Raw genomic sequence first — 19301 nt, 5'->3', positions numbered from 1 at the left:
CCCAGACTCCTCTCTCTGTATCATCTGCCTCATCCAATCACTTATCAACAGCTACCAGTTCTACCTCCCCAAATTTTCTTAAATCAACTCCATCCTCTTGCTTAATATTACCACCATGAGAACAATTCCAGCCCTTATCCTGGGATCACCACGTATATTGGGATGACTTGTCTGTTTCCCATCCAGCCTACACCTTGCAGTCTCCTGATCTCCAGAAAGTTACTATCTGACTTAGTTTCTGCTTGAAATCTCTGGAAAGAGGCTGAACTGAAGCAGTTCATTGTCTCCACTGCCCTCCCTGGCCTGCCTCCTCCTGATCTGATCTCTCCAGCCCCATCTCCTGCTAGTTTGAAACCAAAGAATTCCAAACTGTACTTCTTTTATAACCTATGTAGATACTTCCAAACTGTTCCACTGATAGGAACAGCACTCCCTTCTTTGCTCTGATAATTCTCTTATTTTACAGACTCGGTTTGGTTAAACTGTAGTCCTCCAGGGTACCCTGTGTCCCTCGCCTGCACCTCTATCGCACCCTGTAGAACCTTTATTTTGGCATTTACCCATCCTTTTGGAACTATTCGTCTGTGTGTACACTCCATCCATTGGTTTGGACGCGCTGTCTGCAGCCGGAGGGGCACTCACCACAGTCGCTGAGCCCGCGGAACACGCATAGGCAAAGTTTTCCTTTTTTCCTCCCACTTATCGCCTTTCCCTCCCAGTTGGCTGGTGACACACAGTATAGGAAAACCAAGGTCATGGCCATAGCTCAAGACCCTCCCACATTACTCGCACCAGCTGAAAGGCATCTGCGCACACAGGCAGTTCGGACACGCTGGGTCGGGTGCGGTGCTCGGCCTTCCCCGCCCCCCAAGAGCCCGAGACCTCCTTGGCACTGCTTGGCAGACTCCCCGGCTCCGGTGCGCGGCGTCCGGGTCCGCGGAGAGGCGGCGGGAGCAGCGCCGGACCTCGGCCCCCCACCCCCCCCCCGGCGGTGCGTGATGGGCACCCCGCGGCGCTTCAGGTGACCTTGCCCCGGCAGCGCAGCCCAGCAGCGCAGCCCGCAGTTCCAGGCGCCGCGGTCCTCGCGCCCAGCCGGTCTGCTGGGTAACCCCGAGCGCGCTAACACCCGGCCCTGCTAGACCTCCCTCCCGGTTCTGTTAGTCAGCCGGCCATCTACAGGAATTTATTTCTCTGGGCCCCGGGTCATTACGTGGAGCAAGGGCCCCTTTGGACTGGGACGTCCCCCTGGGTCTTCCTATCTGCCCGAGCTTCTTTCTCATCGACTCGCCTTTCAAGCTTTCGGTCCTCCAGCTCTTCTGTCCACACCTTAGATCTGCTCGAGCCCTGCTGGGAGTCTGTTCCATTATCCCAGAGAGAAGAAAATCAGCGTGTGGATGGTGACCAAATGCCCCAGGGATCGGGCACTGCAGCCTTTCTGAGTGCTCCCACCTCTCATTGAGCCCCTTAGCCCTCCTCCACCTTTTCCTAGGACCCCCTTTCTCCAGTTCCCACGCCCGCCCTGTCCTGTTCCTGGCTGTGGGCTTCTAGGACTGTCTATCCTCAGCTTTCTGTCGGGACTGAGGTGGGCTGTGGGGCAGCCGGGGTGGTGCAGGGGACCTCAGTGGATCCAGGTAACGCCGCAGTTTCCCTGCGCATTAGGCTAGCCTAGAAGAGCTACCTTGATGTGAGCCTCCTCTGTGGCTCTTGCGACTAACCTGCTTCTAGAGCAGCATTTTAATCCTTACAGTTTGACGAGTCCAGTGCCTTCCCTTGGTCATTGCTCTTTCTCTTTTCAGCTGGTGTCTCTCCTGGAGAAGAATCCTGTGCATCTTTTTCGTGCCACTTATCTTACCAGGTTTTGCTCCCCGAGTGAAAGATAGAGTGCGTCTTATATACACAAATGCACAGCTACAGCCAGCCCGGTACGGTTTGCCTGAGTGGGGGAAGGGGGTGGGGGCGTCTTCTTTCTTGGAGAAGATAATAGCAGCAGGATGCTCGCAGCGTGTCCTACCACAAGAACTTCCCTTTCCGCTAAGGCTATGGCGGCCTGTCCTCTTTCTCTCTCGCTCTCTCAGCATGTTTAATTGGTCTCACCTGACCCCCCTCACGCTGAAGGACCGATCTGTGGGACTTGAGACTGAAAGCAGAGTCGGAAGTAAGCCATACTTCACCCTGGGGGGTCACGAGTTCCTGATTTTCGGGGGCTCCATCCATTATTTCCGGGTGCCCGGGGAGTACTGGAGGGACCGCTTGCTGAAGCTGAAGGCCTGTGGATTCAACACCCTCACCACGTGAGTGCTGGCCCTCTAGCCCTGCATGACCTTGCTACCCTACTCCTAACCCCTGCATCCAGGCGCAGAGCCTCTGGATTTGGGGCCCCCGCCTGAGGGTTTACCTTCGGAATAGTCCTTTCTAGCATGTGCCTTATATGCTTAAGTGTCACACCTCACACTTGGTTTGCTGTGGTCAAAGCCTTGGGTAGGGGTTAATGAGAGCAAGACAGAAGGAGTAAGTGATTGCCACAAGAATCTCTCTAATGGGAGAGTCGTTGGGTCCCTTAGGAGCTCTCAGTTCAATGACAAAGGCTCAAAGTATACTTAGAGATAAATAATACATGGTGGGTTTTTTTTAAGATTTTATTTATTTGAGAGAGACTGTGTGTGTGCGCCTGCGCGCACACAAGCTGGGGGGAGGGGCAGAGGGAGAAGCAGACTCCCTGCTGAGCAGGGAGCCTGATGTGGGGCTCCATCTAATCCCAGGGCCCTGGAATCATGACCTGAGCCAAAGGCAGATGCTTAACTAAGACACCCAGGAGCCTCAATACATGGTGTTTTAAAAACGATTTTTATTTATGTATATGGAGGTGAGCTTGTAAAGGAATAATAGTATCAAAAGAAATGGACACGGCAAAGGAAATACCAGTATCACTAAAGTGAAGTTTAATGGCATTAAGGGAATGAATACTGTAGCTTAATGATTAAGAGCATAGGGACGCAGGGTCAGACAGACCTGTCTTCAGTCCCAGCTCTGCCTCCAAGGGCATCACATCCTAGGGCCCTGGTGTCCTCGTCCATAAATGGGCAAAATAAAAATTGCTTCATAAGTTTGTATTGATGATTAAATGAGATAAAACCTTTACCTTATTTATGTGAAAAGTGCCTATCACAATGCCTGGCACGTATATGAACTCAATTCTAATGGCAAAAAAAGAAATGCAAACTTACTTTAGTCAATCATAAGAATTTAAATATAAATGTAACATGATTAAATATACATTTAACATGATAAATTTAGCGTGATCTTTAACATGATTAGGTGTATAGTGACAAAAGGTAACGTGTATTTAGGGTCTACTGATGGCTGGGCATTTTGTAATTATCTTCACAAAATCACTTAATCTTCACAACTAGCTGTCCTATGAGATGGATACTGTAATTCTCACTGTGCGGGGGGGTAAATGACAGAAGTATAGAGGGCTTAACTAGCTTCCTCAGGGTGAGTCTCCTCCCACCTTCTTCTCAAGGTGTGACCCTTGCTGTGACCCAGCTGTGAGTGAGGATGCTGCCCAGGTCACACACGGGCATAGCCTCCTGCCTGTGCACAGATGGCCAGTCAAATGAAAACCAGCCCGAAGCAAAAATCACATTTGAGTTAGGAACAGTGGAGATTCCTTCATAACAAACCTATTTCCACAAAAGCCTTGAAGCTCAAAAAGTTGGGAGTCGATAAAAGTGGGATAGAGGGTAAGCCTCAAGAAACCATTCCAAGGAAGGCAGCCCTGTAACAGGTGCACGGGAAAGAACGTGAGGTTAACTTCATGGGAATGGTGTTTTTGGAGTCGGAGAAAAAAGGCTGAGGCACCTGGATGGCTCAGTTGTTAAGCGTCTGCCTTCGGCTCGGGGCATGATCCCAGGGTCCTGGGATCGAGCCCCGCGTGGGGCTCCCTGCTCCGCGGGAAGCCTACTTTTCCCTCTGCCTCTCCTGCTCCCCCTGCTTGTGTTCCCTCTCTAGCTGTTTCTCTCTCTGTGTCAAATCAATCAATCAATCAATCTTACAAAAAAAAAGGAGTAAAGGCAGGGGAGCCCACCCTTCATATAACAATGCTGCCATTGACAGAACACTGAGATCCCCATCTACATATATCCACACTATAAAGTACGACAACCAGTTTTAGTTATTCAGCGAACATGTATATAGTATTTACACTTAGCCAGGCATGTTCTAAACCCTGGAAAATATTAATTCACATTGTCACTATATCAATACTATATGGTGAGTAGTGTAATCATTATCTTATGTAGGTGAGAAAACTCAGGCACTTGCTCCAAGACTACACAGTATTAGCAGAACTATGCTTTGAATTCAGACACCTGGTTCCAGCAGCTAAGCAACTCAACCACCTTTCATAACTGGGGACTTCGAGACTGAGGATGACGTTCAGAGCACTTTGCAACCCTGCTTGTAAAGTCATGTAAAGTTAAGTCCCCTCTGCAGGGCATTTTATCATTTTATGAGACAGAACTCATTTTTCTGTTTCTTGCTGAGATGTTTATCACCAGCAATCAGAAGGATATGTTGTCTTCATGGTCAAGCTGTGGGATTTTATTAGAAACATCAGGAAAAAGTAAAGGCAGTCCTGAGAGGCTTAAGCTTACAATATAGAAGGAGAAAGAGCAGAAAAAAATGTTAGCAAAACTCTACGGGGCATTTAATGTAATGTAATGTAAAGTTTTACATCTGAACTATAATTATGTCAATTAAAAAATAGTTGAGTTCCCTTGCTTTTCTGGGCAATTCTACACTGGTTGTTATGGATTATACTTACAATGCATTGATTATTTAAAAAACAAAGAACCACCGGATGTCCTGACCCACCTACACCACTGACAAGACCTAGCAGGACCATAGAAATGCAAAACCTGCACTGCAATCAGAAGAGATGCCCCTTTCCTCCTGAATGTCTCTCCACCGTCCTCTTGTGGCAAAGATAAGCACGGTACTCGCTACAAAGGACAAAATGCTTCAAGGGCAGGCTGCATCCATTACTGCAGAGCTGATACTAAAGGTTGCATCTGAAGCTGGGAGGCAGTAAATTGATAACTGGCTCATCTAATAATCAAAGAATTTAATCATAAGTAATCATTGAGTTTTATTGAGAGTCTTTTCTACATCTAATGAAAAAATTATATGGTTTTTCTTCACTTCTTTATTAAAGTAATAAATTATATTGACAATTTTTCTGATATTCAACCAATCCACAGCTCTGGGATAAATTCTGTTTGGTTACGAGACATGAATATGTGAATATGCACACACACATGAACACATATAGATTGCTAGACTTGATTTATTTGTGTTTTATTTCAGATATATATATATTTATGATTATAACTGAAATTGATTTAAAATTGTATTTCTCTTAGTATCTCGTCCAGTTTTGATCAGTCTTATAATAAACTCATCAAGTCACTATATATTTTTTTCTCTTCTCTGAAACTACCTTGCAAAAGAATTCTCTTTACTCTGAATGTTTCTTAAAATTCACCTGTAAAATCTCTGTGACTACTATCTTTTGTGGTTGTGAGGTGAAGATTCAACTTTCTTGAATGGTTACTGCTTTTTCTTCTAGAGTATATACTATTTTTATTCTGTAGATCTTTTCTCCTTTTCTTTCTTCTTTTGGAAACTCATAGAGTGACTATATATTTTTTTCTCTTCTCTGAAACTATCTTGCAAAGGAATTCTCTTTACTCTGAATGTTTCTTAAGATTCACCTGTAAAATCTCTGTGACTACTATCTTTTGTGGTTGTGAGGTGAAGATTCAGCTTTCTTGAATGGTTATTGTTTTTTCTTCTAGAGTATATACTATTTTTATTCTGTAGATCTTTTTTCCTTTTCTTTCTTCTTTTGGATTAACTGGGACTTTTAAAGATTCTCCTTTCTTTCTTGGAAGTTGTACATCATATTGTGTATTTAGGCCTTTTTTTTAATCTTGTCTAAATATTTAGTTTTTTCAAAGAACTAGCTTGTAGCTTTATTAATGCTCTCTATATCTTTTTGTTTTCTAGTTGATTATTTCTGAGTTATGCATAATTTCCTCTCTTCTACCTTCTTTGATTTAGTACCTTCTCCCCTCTCCTCTTCTCTTCCCCTACTCTCTCCTCCCCCTCCTCCTCTACCTCCTCCTCCCCCTCCTCCTCTACCTCCTCCTCCCCCACCCTCTCCTCCCTTTCTTTCTCCTCCTCTTCCACTTCCTTCTTTTCTCCTTGTCTCCTGAGTTGAATATTTAGCTCATTTTCTTTCCAGGATTTTGCATTTTCTAATATATTTATTCAGGGATATGAGTGTACCTCTAATTATTGCTTTGGTTACATATCCCATAAATTTTGCTGTGTAATACTTTGTCACCTGGTCTCAAACATTTCAGCTATTTGGGAATATGCCTTCTGTTTTATTTATTTATTTTACTTTTTATATTTTTAAAGCCTAATTTTCTAATGTAGTTGTCTTTGTCTTGGGATCATGGACTATGTGATGTAAGTTTTTGAGATTTGTTGAGATTTATTTTGTATTTTACGACTGTTGCATGTGTTTTTAAGAATATATGTGCTCTACCTTTGGCTACTGAGTTCTCTATGTATTTCTTAGATTCAGCCTTTCATTTGTGTTATTCAAATTTACATCCTTACAAGTTTTTGCTGTTATTTTCTTTGTTTCTTAGGGAAGTATTTTAAATCTTCCCACTATGACTATGGATTTATCCCTTTCTCTGGTTCAGTTAATTCCTCCTTTACATGAAGCTATGATCATAGACCACATGAGGTCATGATTACTGTATCTTCTTGATGGATCATTTCCTTTTTTATTATTCGATGCCTATCAACATCTATTTGGTTTTTTTTTTGTTTTTTTTTTCTCAACATCTATTTGTGAGGGATTTTTTTTTTTGCTTTAAAGTCCATTTTGCCTGCTATTTAAGATTGCTAGAATAATTTTGCCTCATCTATATCATTTTCTATCTTTGTTTTCAACTTTTCCCAGCAATATCCTTTAAGTAAGTCACTTGTGAGCATCATTTAGCATTTTTTTTTCATTCTGTTCTCTTAGTGCATAGCTATAAAATTTATCATGCATATTTAAGTCTTGAGCAAACCAACTTTTCATTCCTCCTCACAACGAAAGATCTTAAATACAGTCAGTTCTACCACAATGCAACATATGGATTAAAATCTACATTGTGCAAAATTGTGTAATAAGAACTACAGAGCTAATGAGAAAATGAGGTTAGAGGCACAACACTCAAGAACTTTGTTGGTGACACACACAAAAAAGATAGTCATCTAATAAAAATAGCACCTAATAAAAATTTTACACGTATCTCTTTGTCCCTACAGGCTCAGCCCTGGGGGTGGGGGAAGGTGCCTCACACGGTCCTTCTTGCTAAATCTAAAACTGGCACTTTTCTTCATTGCATCTCCATTATCCTTGTAGGAAGTCCTCCTCTATTCTTATTTTGATTAATTCTTAGCAAAAATTTCTTGGGTATATGTAGGCATTCGAGGGTTTTATCCTTTTCATTATAGGTTTAATGGGTATTACGTAGAATGGAGTGGTGAGTGGGATAATTTATGTATAAATTCAAGGAATCTAGAATCATAGGATTATTGGCAGCTTGGACCACAACTGGGTAATAAAGAAAGGAACTATTGACAATAATCAATGTTTACATAATATGTATTTAATTGCCATTAGAAACTCCAACTTATTCCAAAATAGAGCTATCCCAGGTGTTGGCATGGATTTGGGGCTGACCTAGGAATTTAGAGGAAAGAAATCAGAAGATGTTTATTGTACTTCCCCCTTCCCTATTACAGCTATGTTCCGTGGAACCTCCATGAGCCACAAAGAGGCAAATTTGACTTCTCTGGGAACCTGGACCTGGAGTAAGTGCTCTTGCTTCTTCTATGGCCTGGCCTGGGGTGGGGAGGCAGAGAGGTGGCCCCTTGGGGTTGATCAGGAACTGTGGGACCATCTTGGTTCTGCTTTGAGAACCAGAGAGAGGCAGGTCGGGAGCCTTGTTCTCAGGACCCACATGTTCTCCATGAACCTGTTACTCCTGGGGTTCTGGGTCTGCTTCCTCTGAGCCCAGACCTCTTCACTGCAGCCCAGAGGTGCCTAATCCCCAGTGTCTGCCCTGCTTTGCAGTGTGGGCCAGCCATCTGTGCTGGGACAGGGGTTGCCCCTCTATGGTTACCCCTCTAAGGCTGTTGGGGTCAGGTTCACTGTTGGGACCCCCCCATACCCTGTTTGATGCCCTTCCTCCTTATGCCCCCAGTGGGGCTGTGCAGAAGGTCCTGGGCTGGGAGCAAGTGTGAACCCAGCTCCCAGGGCCTGTGAAGGGAGGGAGGAGAGGAGCTGGGCAGCTCCACCACCTTGTGATGCTGGGCTTGTCCCCACCATCCCCTCTGTGTCTTGAGAGCTGCTGACACTGACCTCCCTAGGGCCTTTGTGCTGATGGCTGCGGAGATCGGGTTGTGGGTGATTCTGCGTCCAGGCCCCTACATCTGCAGTGAGATTGACCTCGGGGGCTTGCCCAGGTGAGTGGGGCTGTGAGTCCAGAGTTGTGGTTGTAGTAAAGTTTATTTGTTGGCTTTACTAAACATAAAACTTCAGTCTAATAACAATTGAGCACATCCTCTGTGTCTTGCACTGTTATTTGCTTTATATACATTGTCTCAGGCAGGGGTTGCAATAGTATGGTGAGGTGTAGGTGCTCTTGTAATCCCCATTTTATAGACGACACATCGTGCTGGTGCTCTGGGTGTGTGGCCAAGAGTGTGCAGGGGGAGAGGAAGCATCAGGATGATCATAGTCTTTTTTCCACACTGGAGGGAGCTATGCCCAACTCTGGCCTGTGGTGGGAAGAATAGGGGGAAGCCTTAGACACTGAAGAATGGGTTTGTTCTAACCATGTCTGATTTTTCTCTTAGTTTGTCAGTGGAAGACCAAATTCTCTGTACTAAGAACCTTCAGTCCCCCTCCTTTCCCTCTTATTTTCCTTTGCCTGTTCTCTCATCTGTGATGCTTGCCCTCAATGCAAACAACTAACGTTCAGGGTGAGAATTCAAGAATGCTCTTCTGTTACTGTCACAAGCTGACAGGACTGCCCATTTAGACCATGGCTCTGCTCCAGGTGAGCACTTTTACTTTCCTTTGTCAGGTAAAAGAATTACTTTTCTCCAAGATGAGCTTGTTTTCCCATCCCAGCTCAGGAGCAGAAAATACCTGACCTTGAAGAAGAGGGTGCCTTAGAGGAGAAGCATTTCATGGGGCAGGTTAGCTGGATCCCTGCCCAGTACTTTACAGGTGATCTGGAGGTGTGCTTACTGGCTTATAAGCTCTTACTCTGTGCTGGAAGTCTCAGCTCTTAGAGGAAATGCAACCTCTGCCTAAGGTGTTTACACTGTGCTCAAGAAAAATGTTTTTAATGAACTGAACAAGAAGAGAGGAGAGTATTCAACGAAAGGTTAAACTACCTCTCATTAAGATGTGGGAGTACAAGTCTTGATAGTAAGTTGTAAAGTGCCATGTCGATGGAGTTGGTATCTTTTCTTCTAAATTTCTGAGAATGGTCCAAAAACCTGACATGGACCCATCCCTTCAGGACCCCTGAGTGCTCCAGGACCATGGACATGAGCTCAAAGGATGTAAAACTGCCAAAGCCCCACCCCCACTTACCCTCACCTCTACCCTCCCACCTCAGACACTGAGCTTGTCCCCTTTGGCCCCCAGCTGGTTGCTGCAAGACCCCAAGATGATATTGAGAACAACCTACAAGGGCTTTGTTGAAGCAGTTGATAAGTATTTTGACCACCTGATTTCCAGAGTTGTTCCTCTCCAGGTAAAGCAAATTTCCTGTTCCTTCTTTTATTTTTTTTTAAGATTTTATTTATTTATTTGAGAGAGAGAAAGAGAGAGCACAAGCAGGGGAAGGGGCAGAGGGAGAGGGAGAAGCAGGCTCCCCACTGAGCAGGGAGCCCGATGTGGGACTCGATCCCAGGACACTGGGATCACGACCTGCGCCAAAGGCAGATGCTTAACCGACTGAGCCACCCAGGCACCCCTCCTGTACCTTCCTTCTTATCTTTGCTCTAGGAAATTGTTTTTCTGGCTTGTTCACAGAATAGGCCATGCCCAGTCTTTATGAGAATTAAAGCTGACATTCTTGCAATTTTCAATTCTAGACCCCCATCTTAAGTAGAGCCTTTACCCCAAGGTTTCTAGAAAGACACACATGGTACAAGGGACTGACAAAGGGTGTTCATTTGTGGTTGTCATTGTTCTGAATGTACTCGATATTCATTAAGCTCACTGACCTTCATACTGCTTATTTTTACTCTTAAATTATCTTTGTTGTTTTAAATAGTTAATACAGGTCCTTGGTGATAAAACTCAAAAGAGTATAAAAGAGTTGATGGTGAAATAATTCTCCCCTCTTACCCTGAGCCAAAGCCATTCAATTTCCTTTTCAGAAGATAATCAATTTTGCCAGATTTTTGTGTGTCTTTCCAGAGATTTCCTACACATATAGAAGCAAGTTATTTATACATACACTTACACATGTGTATGTGTATTTATGCATACTTTTTAATAAAAAATACACAATTCCCACTGAACTTTTTTTTCACTTAAAAATATATTTTTGAAACCCATTCTTTTTAATATCTGCATAGTATCCCACAATTTGGATATATCGTGATTCATTTAACTAGTACCTCATCATGGACATTTGATTTTTCAAGTTTATGCTATAATGCATAACTTGGCTTATATGTCATTTTGTACCTGTGTGAGTATATTTGTTATTGCTATTTACATTCCAGTTTGTTTTAGTTTCATGAATGCACAGAGCACAGACACCATGCATTTTCCTTTCTTCATGGAGTCTCCAGATCTTATGCAAGGTACCCACAGCACACAGACCAGTCTGTGATAAAAAAGAACATATACCCTGCAGTCTACAAGGCAGCAATTGTTTGGTCATTATGTTTGATTTTTAAAATACAACTCTCTTCCAAAGAAGAGGGGGTGCATGGCTATTACTTAAATAAAAATAAATCTTATTTTGAGAGCATATATCTTGATAAAACTTGAGAGGGGATAAAAACCAATTATTAGGTAGTAGACCAATAGCTTATTATCTTAGACTCTTTTTTTGGGGGGGGGATATGATGCAGATCTAGCCCTTTGTAACTCATTCTCAATTGTGAATTATGAGTTACTCTTAGAATAATTTTAAAGAAAAGAAACTGTGGATTAGGAATGGAAATAAAGGGAAAGACAGATTAGGAATAATGTCTCTGCAGTACAGCTTTAGGAGAGATGAGCAATGCTGCGGGGAAGAAGACATCGTTAGGATTAAACTCTGGGTCTCTTAGGCGGAATTGAGGTACATCTTTCATCAGAAGGGCTAAAAACCATACGTTTCTGGCTGCGTTTCTGCCAAATAGGTGGGACCAGATGCAGGAGCAAAAATCTCTGAGCCTTAAAGCTAGAAAGACTTTGGATGTTTGGCTGGAAGTTCAGGCACAAGTAGAAATGCCACATATCATTAATACAGATGCAGCAAGCAACGCGAATTTACAAACACCTCACTGAAATCGTGAGGTAGGAAATCCCAGGAAACTTTTCAAAAGCAAGGAATTTTAAGTGCAAATGAAATTTATAGGGCTTATCATTACTAAATTGTTAGTATTTTAGAGTTTTCTATTTGGTTGTCTTGTTTTAATTATTACATTTAAGTAATTTTTAGAGTGTCTTTACTATTTCACTTGGGACTTTCACCCTTCTAACCCTGTTTGTTTTGTAAGGTCAACCGTGAATTTATGACGCAGTTTTTAGAAATCTCACCCTCCAGGTTGGGGAGAAGATATGGTTCAATAATACAAGCAATTTTTCTTAATTCATCAGTGTGGAATACTTATGTTCACTTAACGGGTAATTACTGAGCACCTGCTATGTGCCAGATGCTGTGTAGGAGCTAAGCTTCCAATGGTGAGAAGGACAGACATGGTTCCTGCCCCATGGAGACAAATGACCACTTACAACATGAGGGATAGTTGCTGCAGTGGAAGAAGTGCAGGACAGCCCTCATAGGGTAGCAACAAGGGAGGAAGGGAGGCTCAGGGCATGGTTTTCCAGAAAAAGTAACTTAAACAGTGACCTGAGGTATGGGCAGGCATTAGCAATGGTCAGGAGGATCCAATGGGTAAGGATCAGAGAGCAAGAGACAGAAGGAGGAGTTTGAAGAGCTGGAAGTAGAAAGTAAGGTGGGAAAGAGGGAAAAGATGAGGCTGTAGAGGAAAACCCACCACACATGCTCACTCTCTTCTGTTCCAACACAGGGGCATGCTCATTCTCTTCTGTCCCATTGTCCAAAACGGAATACCTCTCTCTAAAATTGGCATTTACTCTGTAGGCAATAGGAACCATGTAGGGGGTGGAGTGGTCAGGCTGTCAAGAGCTCACTCTGCCTTCAGTATGGAGAGGCTTCTGCACTTGAGTGTGGAAGGACATTGAAAGATTAAGTTAAACAGTGAAACTTATAATGTCAGTATAATTTCAACTAGGTTACTGTTGGTGACAGGTGGCACGACGGCATTGGAAGAATTACTGTGGTGGTTTGAGGGGTGGAGTCGAAGTGAGAAAGCAAAGCAAAAAAACCAAACCAAACAAAAAAAAGTGAGAAAGCAGAGAAAATTGAGTGTAGACAACCGGTAACTCTTTTAAGAAAAAGGGCTCTTAAAAAGGGGAGAGCAAGAGAACTGTGGGTGGGGTAACAGTCCTGGGTGCTCTCCCTCTCCAATGTGAGGGTTCCGAATACGTTTCCATGATGCTGGAGGTCAGTTGATTTGGAAGGAGAGGTTGAAAGTACAGAAGGTAGAGGGAACAGGGCAGAGAGTAGGAAGCAGGGAGACTCCACGCATGAGTGGTGGCATTATCCTAAGGCAGGAGGGTGAAGGAACACCTCTTTCATTTGCTGGGGAAAGTGGATAGGGTGGGTAATGAAGCATGGGAGTTTTTAGGTTTGAGATTCATATTTAAGCAGATAATTAGTATGAGAAATAGAGGGAAAACTGTGGGAGCTGCTTATCTCCAAAGTCTAGGGAAGGCAGGACTCTGTGCAACAGCTGAAGTGCCTGGAGGTGATTGACTCCAGGACCTGGGGGAAGAGAGGGAGCACCAAAGGAACATGAGGTAACTACTTGGATCAAAGCTTACCGCACCAGGTGTGTGATCTTAGCAGCAAACTCAGAAACTCCAGGCTTTTCCCACCCGTAGCTTCACATTTCCCCTTGATTTGCTTGTTTCTCAGTACCACAGGGGAGGCCCCATCATTGCAGTGCAGGTGGAGAATGAATATGGTTCATTTGCCAAAGATAAAGATTACATGCCTTATGTTCAAAAGGTAAGAGACACTTGGTGTGTCCTCATATTTACATGCTTCCTTCCTCACTCTGTCATTTTTATAGGCATGCATTTTCAAGGCCCTTGCTGCATGGGTGACCCTGTGGTAGGTGCTATGGGTCTCATCACTATGTTGAGAAAACTGGATCTCACTCTGTGAGATCAAGTTCAGTGTCTCTGTGAATGTGCAGTGTTGTCAAGATGTACTCAGATAACTTTATTAGGAGATAAAACATGATGTGGAAAGATTATATCTTTCTCTTGCTATTTCTATGACCCATAATTCTCCTTAAATCTGGGGGCTGGTAAATTTACATCCATAGTAAATAATGCTTCATGAACTTAATGACGACGGCTCTCATCCTGCAGCTTTCTGACCTGTAGTGTTAACATTCTTTCTTCTGTTGCCTTTGCTCCTCCATGAGGCGGGGGGGGGGGGTGTCTCAGGCCAGGGAACAACTGCAGTCTTGCCTGGTTGCCTTTCTGATGGGTCAGGACCCTTCCCGTCCCTGATTTCCCACAGTGAAGAAGCTGATGAGTTTCGAGTGTAAACTGGACCTCCTCCCCAGGTTGCTAAGCAAAATGCGGGGTCGCATGTTAGCTGTGTCCACACAGAGACCCCTGGGAGGGACGACCCAGAAGGCAGTGGGGAAGAGCTGCCTCCTGGGCAAGGAAGAGTGAGCAGGTGACAAGAGGGGGAGGAGGGCAGTGCTGGGCTCCCCGGACATCCTGGCTCCTCCCACAGAGCTCTGGCCTCCGGGGCTGGACAGGCTCTGTGAGGGACTCCCCCCCTCTAACTATTCTCAGGGGCATCACGTTAGACCCCCTCAAATCAGTCTCATTCAGCTAGCATTGTTTTTTCTTGACTTTCAAAATTTACTACTTGACTACCCTGCCAGGCCTGGACATGGCTTAGTGAATATGTAAGACACATAGCTGGGGTCCTCTTGCCCTCTGGTCATCTGTCTGCTCCTCAGCCCTTAGTAAATGCAGTTTGCAAATTAGATTCCACCCCCCTTCCCTGAAGCCATGACAGGCTTTCTTGCTTCCTTTGAGTGTCCAGGTAGGACCCAAGTTTTATGAAGTTTATCTGTGATCCCCACAGCCTTGGCCTCTTTCCTTCAAGCACCAAGTGCTTCAAAACCTTCTCTCTTTCTCTTGGATTTAGAGTCTCCCTCAAGTGCTTCCTCATAAAAGTCAGCCTTGGGGTTTTCCCCTTCAGACTGTGACCATGGATGTCAGAGCTCCTGACTCAGCTGCTCTTGTGGTCATCCCTGGGAACAAAACAGGCTGGGACAGAGACCAAGGTTCCCCTAATTTACTGAATTGCAGACGGTCAGACTCTAAATTCAAACCTTTCTCTCTAGCTCACACATTGCCCAAGTGAGCCCAAGCTATATTTTTCCCTAATTTCCTTATGCTTCCTTCTTCTCATGGGAGCAAGGGAAGTAGGTTCATTTTGTCCAGTTTTCTCAACAGGCCCTGCTGGAAAGAGGGATTGTGGAACTGCTCGTGACCTCGGATGATACAGAAAATGTGCTAAAAGGCCACATAAAAGGAGGTACAAATTTAGACTTATTTTAAGGAAGAACTGAGGCCCTTCACCAGCCAGTTTGAATCTTGAACCAAGTATATCTCAGATGTCTACATTGGAATGGACTCCAGAAACTTGATACTGATAAGGACTCAAGGTCCAAGTGAAGAGCTCACACACCAACCCCAACTCTTTCCCTCAGTCATGTTGTCTTTAAACAGAGTTATAATTGAGATCTTCTGGTCTCAGTACACTTTTCCATCTTTCATAATTTTTCCGTGGGCTAAGAATCTGGATTGGTGCTGGGCATGGCTTAGAATCCCAGTCTTCTCCACCAATGTGGAGAGCCACATGGAGAAACAGAAGATAGACGTGTGTCAGGAAGATGGCCTAGGCCAAGTTCTAGTCCTGGGATCTTATAGCTGGAAACTCACTGTGGACTCTGAGTTCATCCTAGAGGGTGAAGTAACAGAACAGTTCAGACCAGAATCATAAGGTGATGATAGTGAGGGAAATGACCATGGTATTATCAGCAGCCATTTGAGTCCGAGGGAGTATCTGTCAGGTAGTCCTCAGTTCAAGACCAGTTACTTCCATATATTGCTGTTTTCCCCTCCTTTTTGGTGGCTCTTCCCCTCACTATTATGGTACAATGGGAAGTGTGCTGAACTTGGGTCAGGAGACTTGTTTTCAGTTCCTAGGTCTAATCAAATTGTATGGTCTTGGCCTGTTCTACTTCTCTACACAAAATGTGGTTAATTTTAACTGCCCTTCTTATCTTGCATTGTCCTTGCAAGTGTCTAGTGATGTGAGGACTTATATGGCAGCCCTTTGTACTTTGCAAAGTGGAATATAAGTAGTGTCTCATTATCATTACTAATTAGCACACCTTCCTTCTGTGTGCCAGGGCCTCCAGCTATCCCCTGGTGGCACTGGCACAGTACCTCATGCAGCACCTGTCTCTTCTCTCTATAGTTCTGGCCACCATCAATGTGAACACATTTGAGAAGAGTGCTTTCGAGCAGCTTTCCCTCCTGCAGGTAAGGATGTCTTAGAGATGAAGAGTCTTTGCTCCTTTGCCTGCCCAATCCTCCCTAGCCTGTGCAGCTGGTGTTCAATGAGAACAGGCCTGGCAAGGTAACTCCTGCTTCCTTCCACCCCCAAGGCCTCAGCTAGGTTCCAAAGCAATTTGGGGAATTTATGCCTTTTGTCATGGGGAATGAAGAGGAAGTCCTGCTTCCATCACCACTGTTAGTGAAGCACCTCATGGAGATGACTAGAGGGAAAGTGAGGGGATTATGTGGGGTAAATCAAAGGGAGGTGATGTTCCTTTTTCTCTGCAAGGACAGAGCTCAGAAATTGGCTATATACATTGCTGAGAGAGGACTCATAACTAGCTTTGCTGGAGTCAGCCTATTTTAGCCAGACTGCAAATTATGGAAGTGAATAACTGTTGTACATGAATTCATTAACAACCATGGATGGAGTAGTTCCTATTTCCTCTCAGTGGGTTGTCCCTTGTGATAGTTTCAAAGATGGAAAAATCATGGTCCGTGCCTTTGGGAATTATATCCCTTCTTCACAGAACAGCTAGATTGAGCTCTTAAAGACCAAACTGATTATGGTTTCCTCTGCTTAACACACTTTCCTGGGTCTCCTTTGTGCCCAGGATAATATCCAAAGCTGGTGCCATGGCTGGCGAGGCCTGGTATGACCTGATGCAGTCTTCCTTTCCAGGCTCAGCCCACACTGCTCTTCTCCCTTAGGCAGGAAAGCCTTCTTCAGTACTGCAAAGTAAGGGGTGCACTGCTCACGTGGCCAGAGCCTCCCGAGGTGCTTCCTCTGCCTTACACCCTCCTACACAAGTTTTAATTGAAGAACAAATTAATCTTATTTCCTCTTCTCACTAATTTCTACACATCTTCTGACCTAGTACATGGAAGGACTCTGCCAGGGCTGGCTCCATGGCTATCTATTTTTTAATGGCTGTAGTAAGTCTCTTTTTTTTGTTGTTGGTTCTTTTTCTCTTGTCACTTTAAAAATTTTTTTTAAATTTTAAATTACTATTATTTTAAAAAATTTATTTATTTATTTTTATTTTTATTTTTATTTTTTTAAATTTTATTATGTTATGTTAGTCACCATACAATACATCATTGGTTTTTGATGTGGTGATCCACGATCCATTGTTTTCATATAACACCCAGTGTTCCATGCAGTGCGTGCCCTCCTTAATACCCATCACCGGGCTAACCAATCCGCCCTCCCCTCCCCTCTAAAACCCTGTTTGTTTCTCAGAGTCCATAGTCTCTCATGGCTAATTTCTCCCTCCAATTCCACCCCCCATTTTTCCCTTCCTTCTCCTAATGTCCTCCATGCTATTCCTTATGTTTCACAAATAAGTGAAACCATATGATAATTGACTTTCTCTGCTTGACTTATTTCACTTAGCATAATCTCCTCCAGTCCCATCCATGTTGATGTAAAAGTTGGGTATTCATCCTTTCTGATGGCTGAGTAATATTCCATTGTATATATGGACCACATCTTCTTTATCCATTCATCTGTTGAAGGACATCTCGGCTCTTTCCACAGTTTGGCTATTGCGGACATTGTTGCTATGAACATTGGGGTGCCTATGACCCTTCTTTTCACTACATCTGTGTCTTTGGGGTAAATACCCAGGAGTGCAATTGCTGGGTCATAGGGTAGCTCTATTTTTAAATTTTTGAGGCACCTCCACACTGTTTTCCAAAGTGCTGTACCAACTTGCATTCCCACCAACAGTGTAAGAGGGTTCCTCTTTCTCCACAACCTCTCCAACATTTGTTGTTTCTTGCCTTGTCAATTTTTGCCATTCTAACTGATGTAAGGTGGTATTTCAGTGTGGTTTTGATTTGAATTTCCCTGATGGCTAATGATGATGAACATTTTTTCATGTGTCTGTTAGCCATTTGTATGTCTTCTTCAGAGAAGTGTCTTTTCATATCTTCTGCCCACTTTTTGACTTGTTTTTTGGGTGTTGGGTTTGAGAAGTTCTTTATAGATCTTGGATACCAGCCCTTTATCTGTAGTTTCATTTGCAAATATCTTCTCCCATTTTGTGGGTTGCCTCTTTGTTTTGTTGACTATTTCCTTTGCTGCGCAGAAGCTTTTTATCTTTTTATTTTTTATTTTTTTTATTCTTATGTTAATCCCCATACATTACATCATTAGTTTTAGATGAAGTGTTCCATGATTCATTGTTTGTGCATAACACCCAGTGCTCCATGCAGAATGTGCCCTCCTCAATACCCACCGCCAGGCTAACCCATCCTCCCACCCCCCTCCCCTCTAGAACCCTGTTTGTTTTTCAGAGTCCATCGTCTCTCATGGTTCGTCTACCCCTCTGATTTCCCCCGCAGAAGCTTTTTATCTTGATGAAGTCCCAAAAGTTCATTTTTGCTTTTGTTTCACTAGCTTTTGGAGATGTATCTTGAAAGAAGTTGCTGTGGGTGATGTCAAAGAGGTTACTGCCTATGTTCTCCTCTAGGATTTGGATGGATTCCTGTCTCACATTGAGGTCTTTCATCCACTTTGAGTTTATCTTTGTGAATGGTGTTAGACAATGATCGAGTTTCATTCTTCTGCATGTGGCTGTCCAATTTTCCCAGCACCATTTACTGAAGAGACTGTCTTTTTTCCATTGCATGTTTTTTCCTGCTTTGTCAAAGATTATTTGACCATAGAGCTGAGGGTCCATATCTGGGTTCTCTATTCTGTTCCGTTGGTCTATATGTCTGTTTTTCTGCCAGTACCATGCTGTCTTGGTGATCACAGCTTTGTAATATAGCTTGAAGTCAGGCAACATGATGACCCCAGCTTTGTTTTTCTTTTTCAACATTTCCTTGGCGATTCAGGGTCTTTTCTGATTCCATACAAATTTTAGGATTGTTTGTTCCAGCACTTTGAAAAATGTCATTGGAATTGTGATCGGGATGGCATTGAAGGTATATATAGCTCTGGGTGGCATAAGCATTTTAACAATGTTTATTCTTCCGATCCATGAGCATGGAATATTTTTCCATCTTTTTGTGTCCTCTTCAATTTCTTTCATGAGTGTTTTGTAGTTCCTAGAGGATAGATCCTTTACCTCTTTGGTTAGGTTTATTCCGAGGTATCTTATGGTTTTGGGTGCTGTTGTAAATGGAATCATTTCTCTAATTTCTCTTTCTACAGTTGCGTTGTTAGTGTATAAGAAAGCAACTGATTTCTGTGCATTAATTTTGTATCCTGCCACATTACTGAATTGCTGGATGA

General features: G+C 43.6%; 1 protein-coding gene across 1 annotated transcript in view; it reads left to right on the top strand.

Annotated features, from left to right (window-relative positions):
• Positions 1-998: 998 nt before the first annotated feature.
• LOC123856553 (beta-galactosidase-1-like protein 3) overlaps positions 999-19301 on the top strand; it is a 59565-nt gene continuing 41262 nt past the window's right edge. Inside the window, 9 exon segments of the mRNA XM_064575860.1 lie at positions 999-1021; positions 1797-1922; positions 2076-2291; positions 7876-7944; positions 8503-8598; positions 9794-9902; positions 13377-13469; positions 14948-15029; positions 15978-15994. Of these exon segments, the coding sequence (XP_064431930.1) occupies positions 999-1021; positions 1797-1922; positions 2076-2291; positions 7876-7944; positions 8503-8598; positions 9794-9902; positions 13377-13469; positions 14948-15029; positions 15978-15994 (831 nt within the window).

Source organism: Mirounga angustirostris, unplaced genomic scaffold (assembly GCF_029215605.1).
Source record: "Mirounga angustirostris isolate CCGP_5_RB_7025 unplaced genomic scaffold, mMirAng1.0.hap1 SCAF_13, whole genome shotgun sequence".
NCBI lineage: Eukaryota > Metazoa > Chordata > Mammalia > Carnivora > Phocidae > Mirounga > Mirounga angustirostris.
The sequence above is the reverse complement of the archived record's forward strand: the minus strand, read 5'-3'. Positions and strand labels throughout refer to the sequence as shown.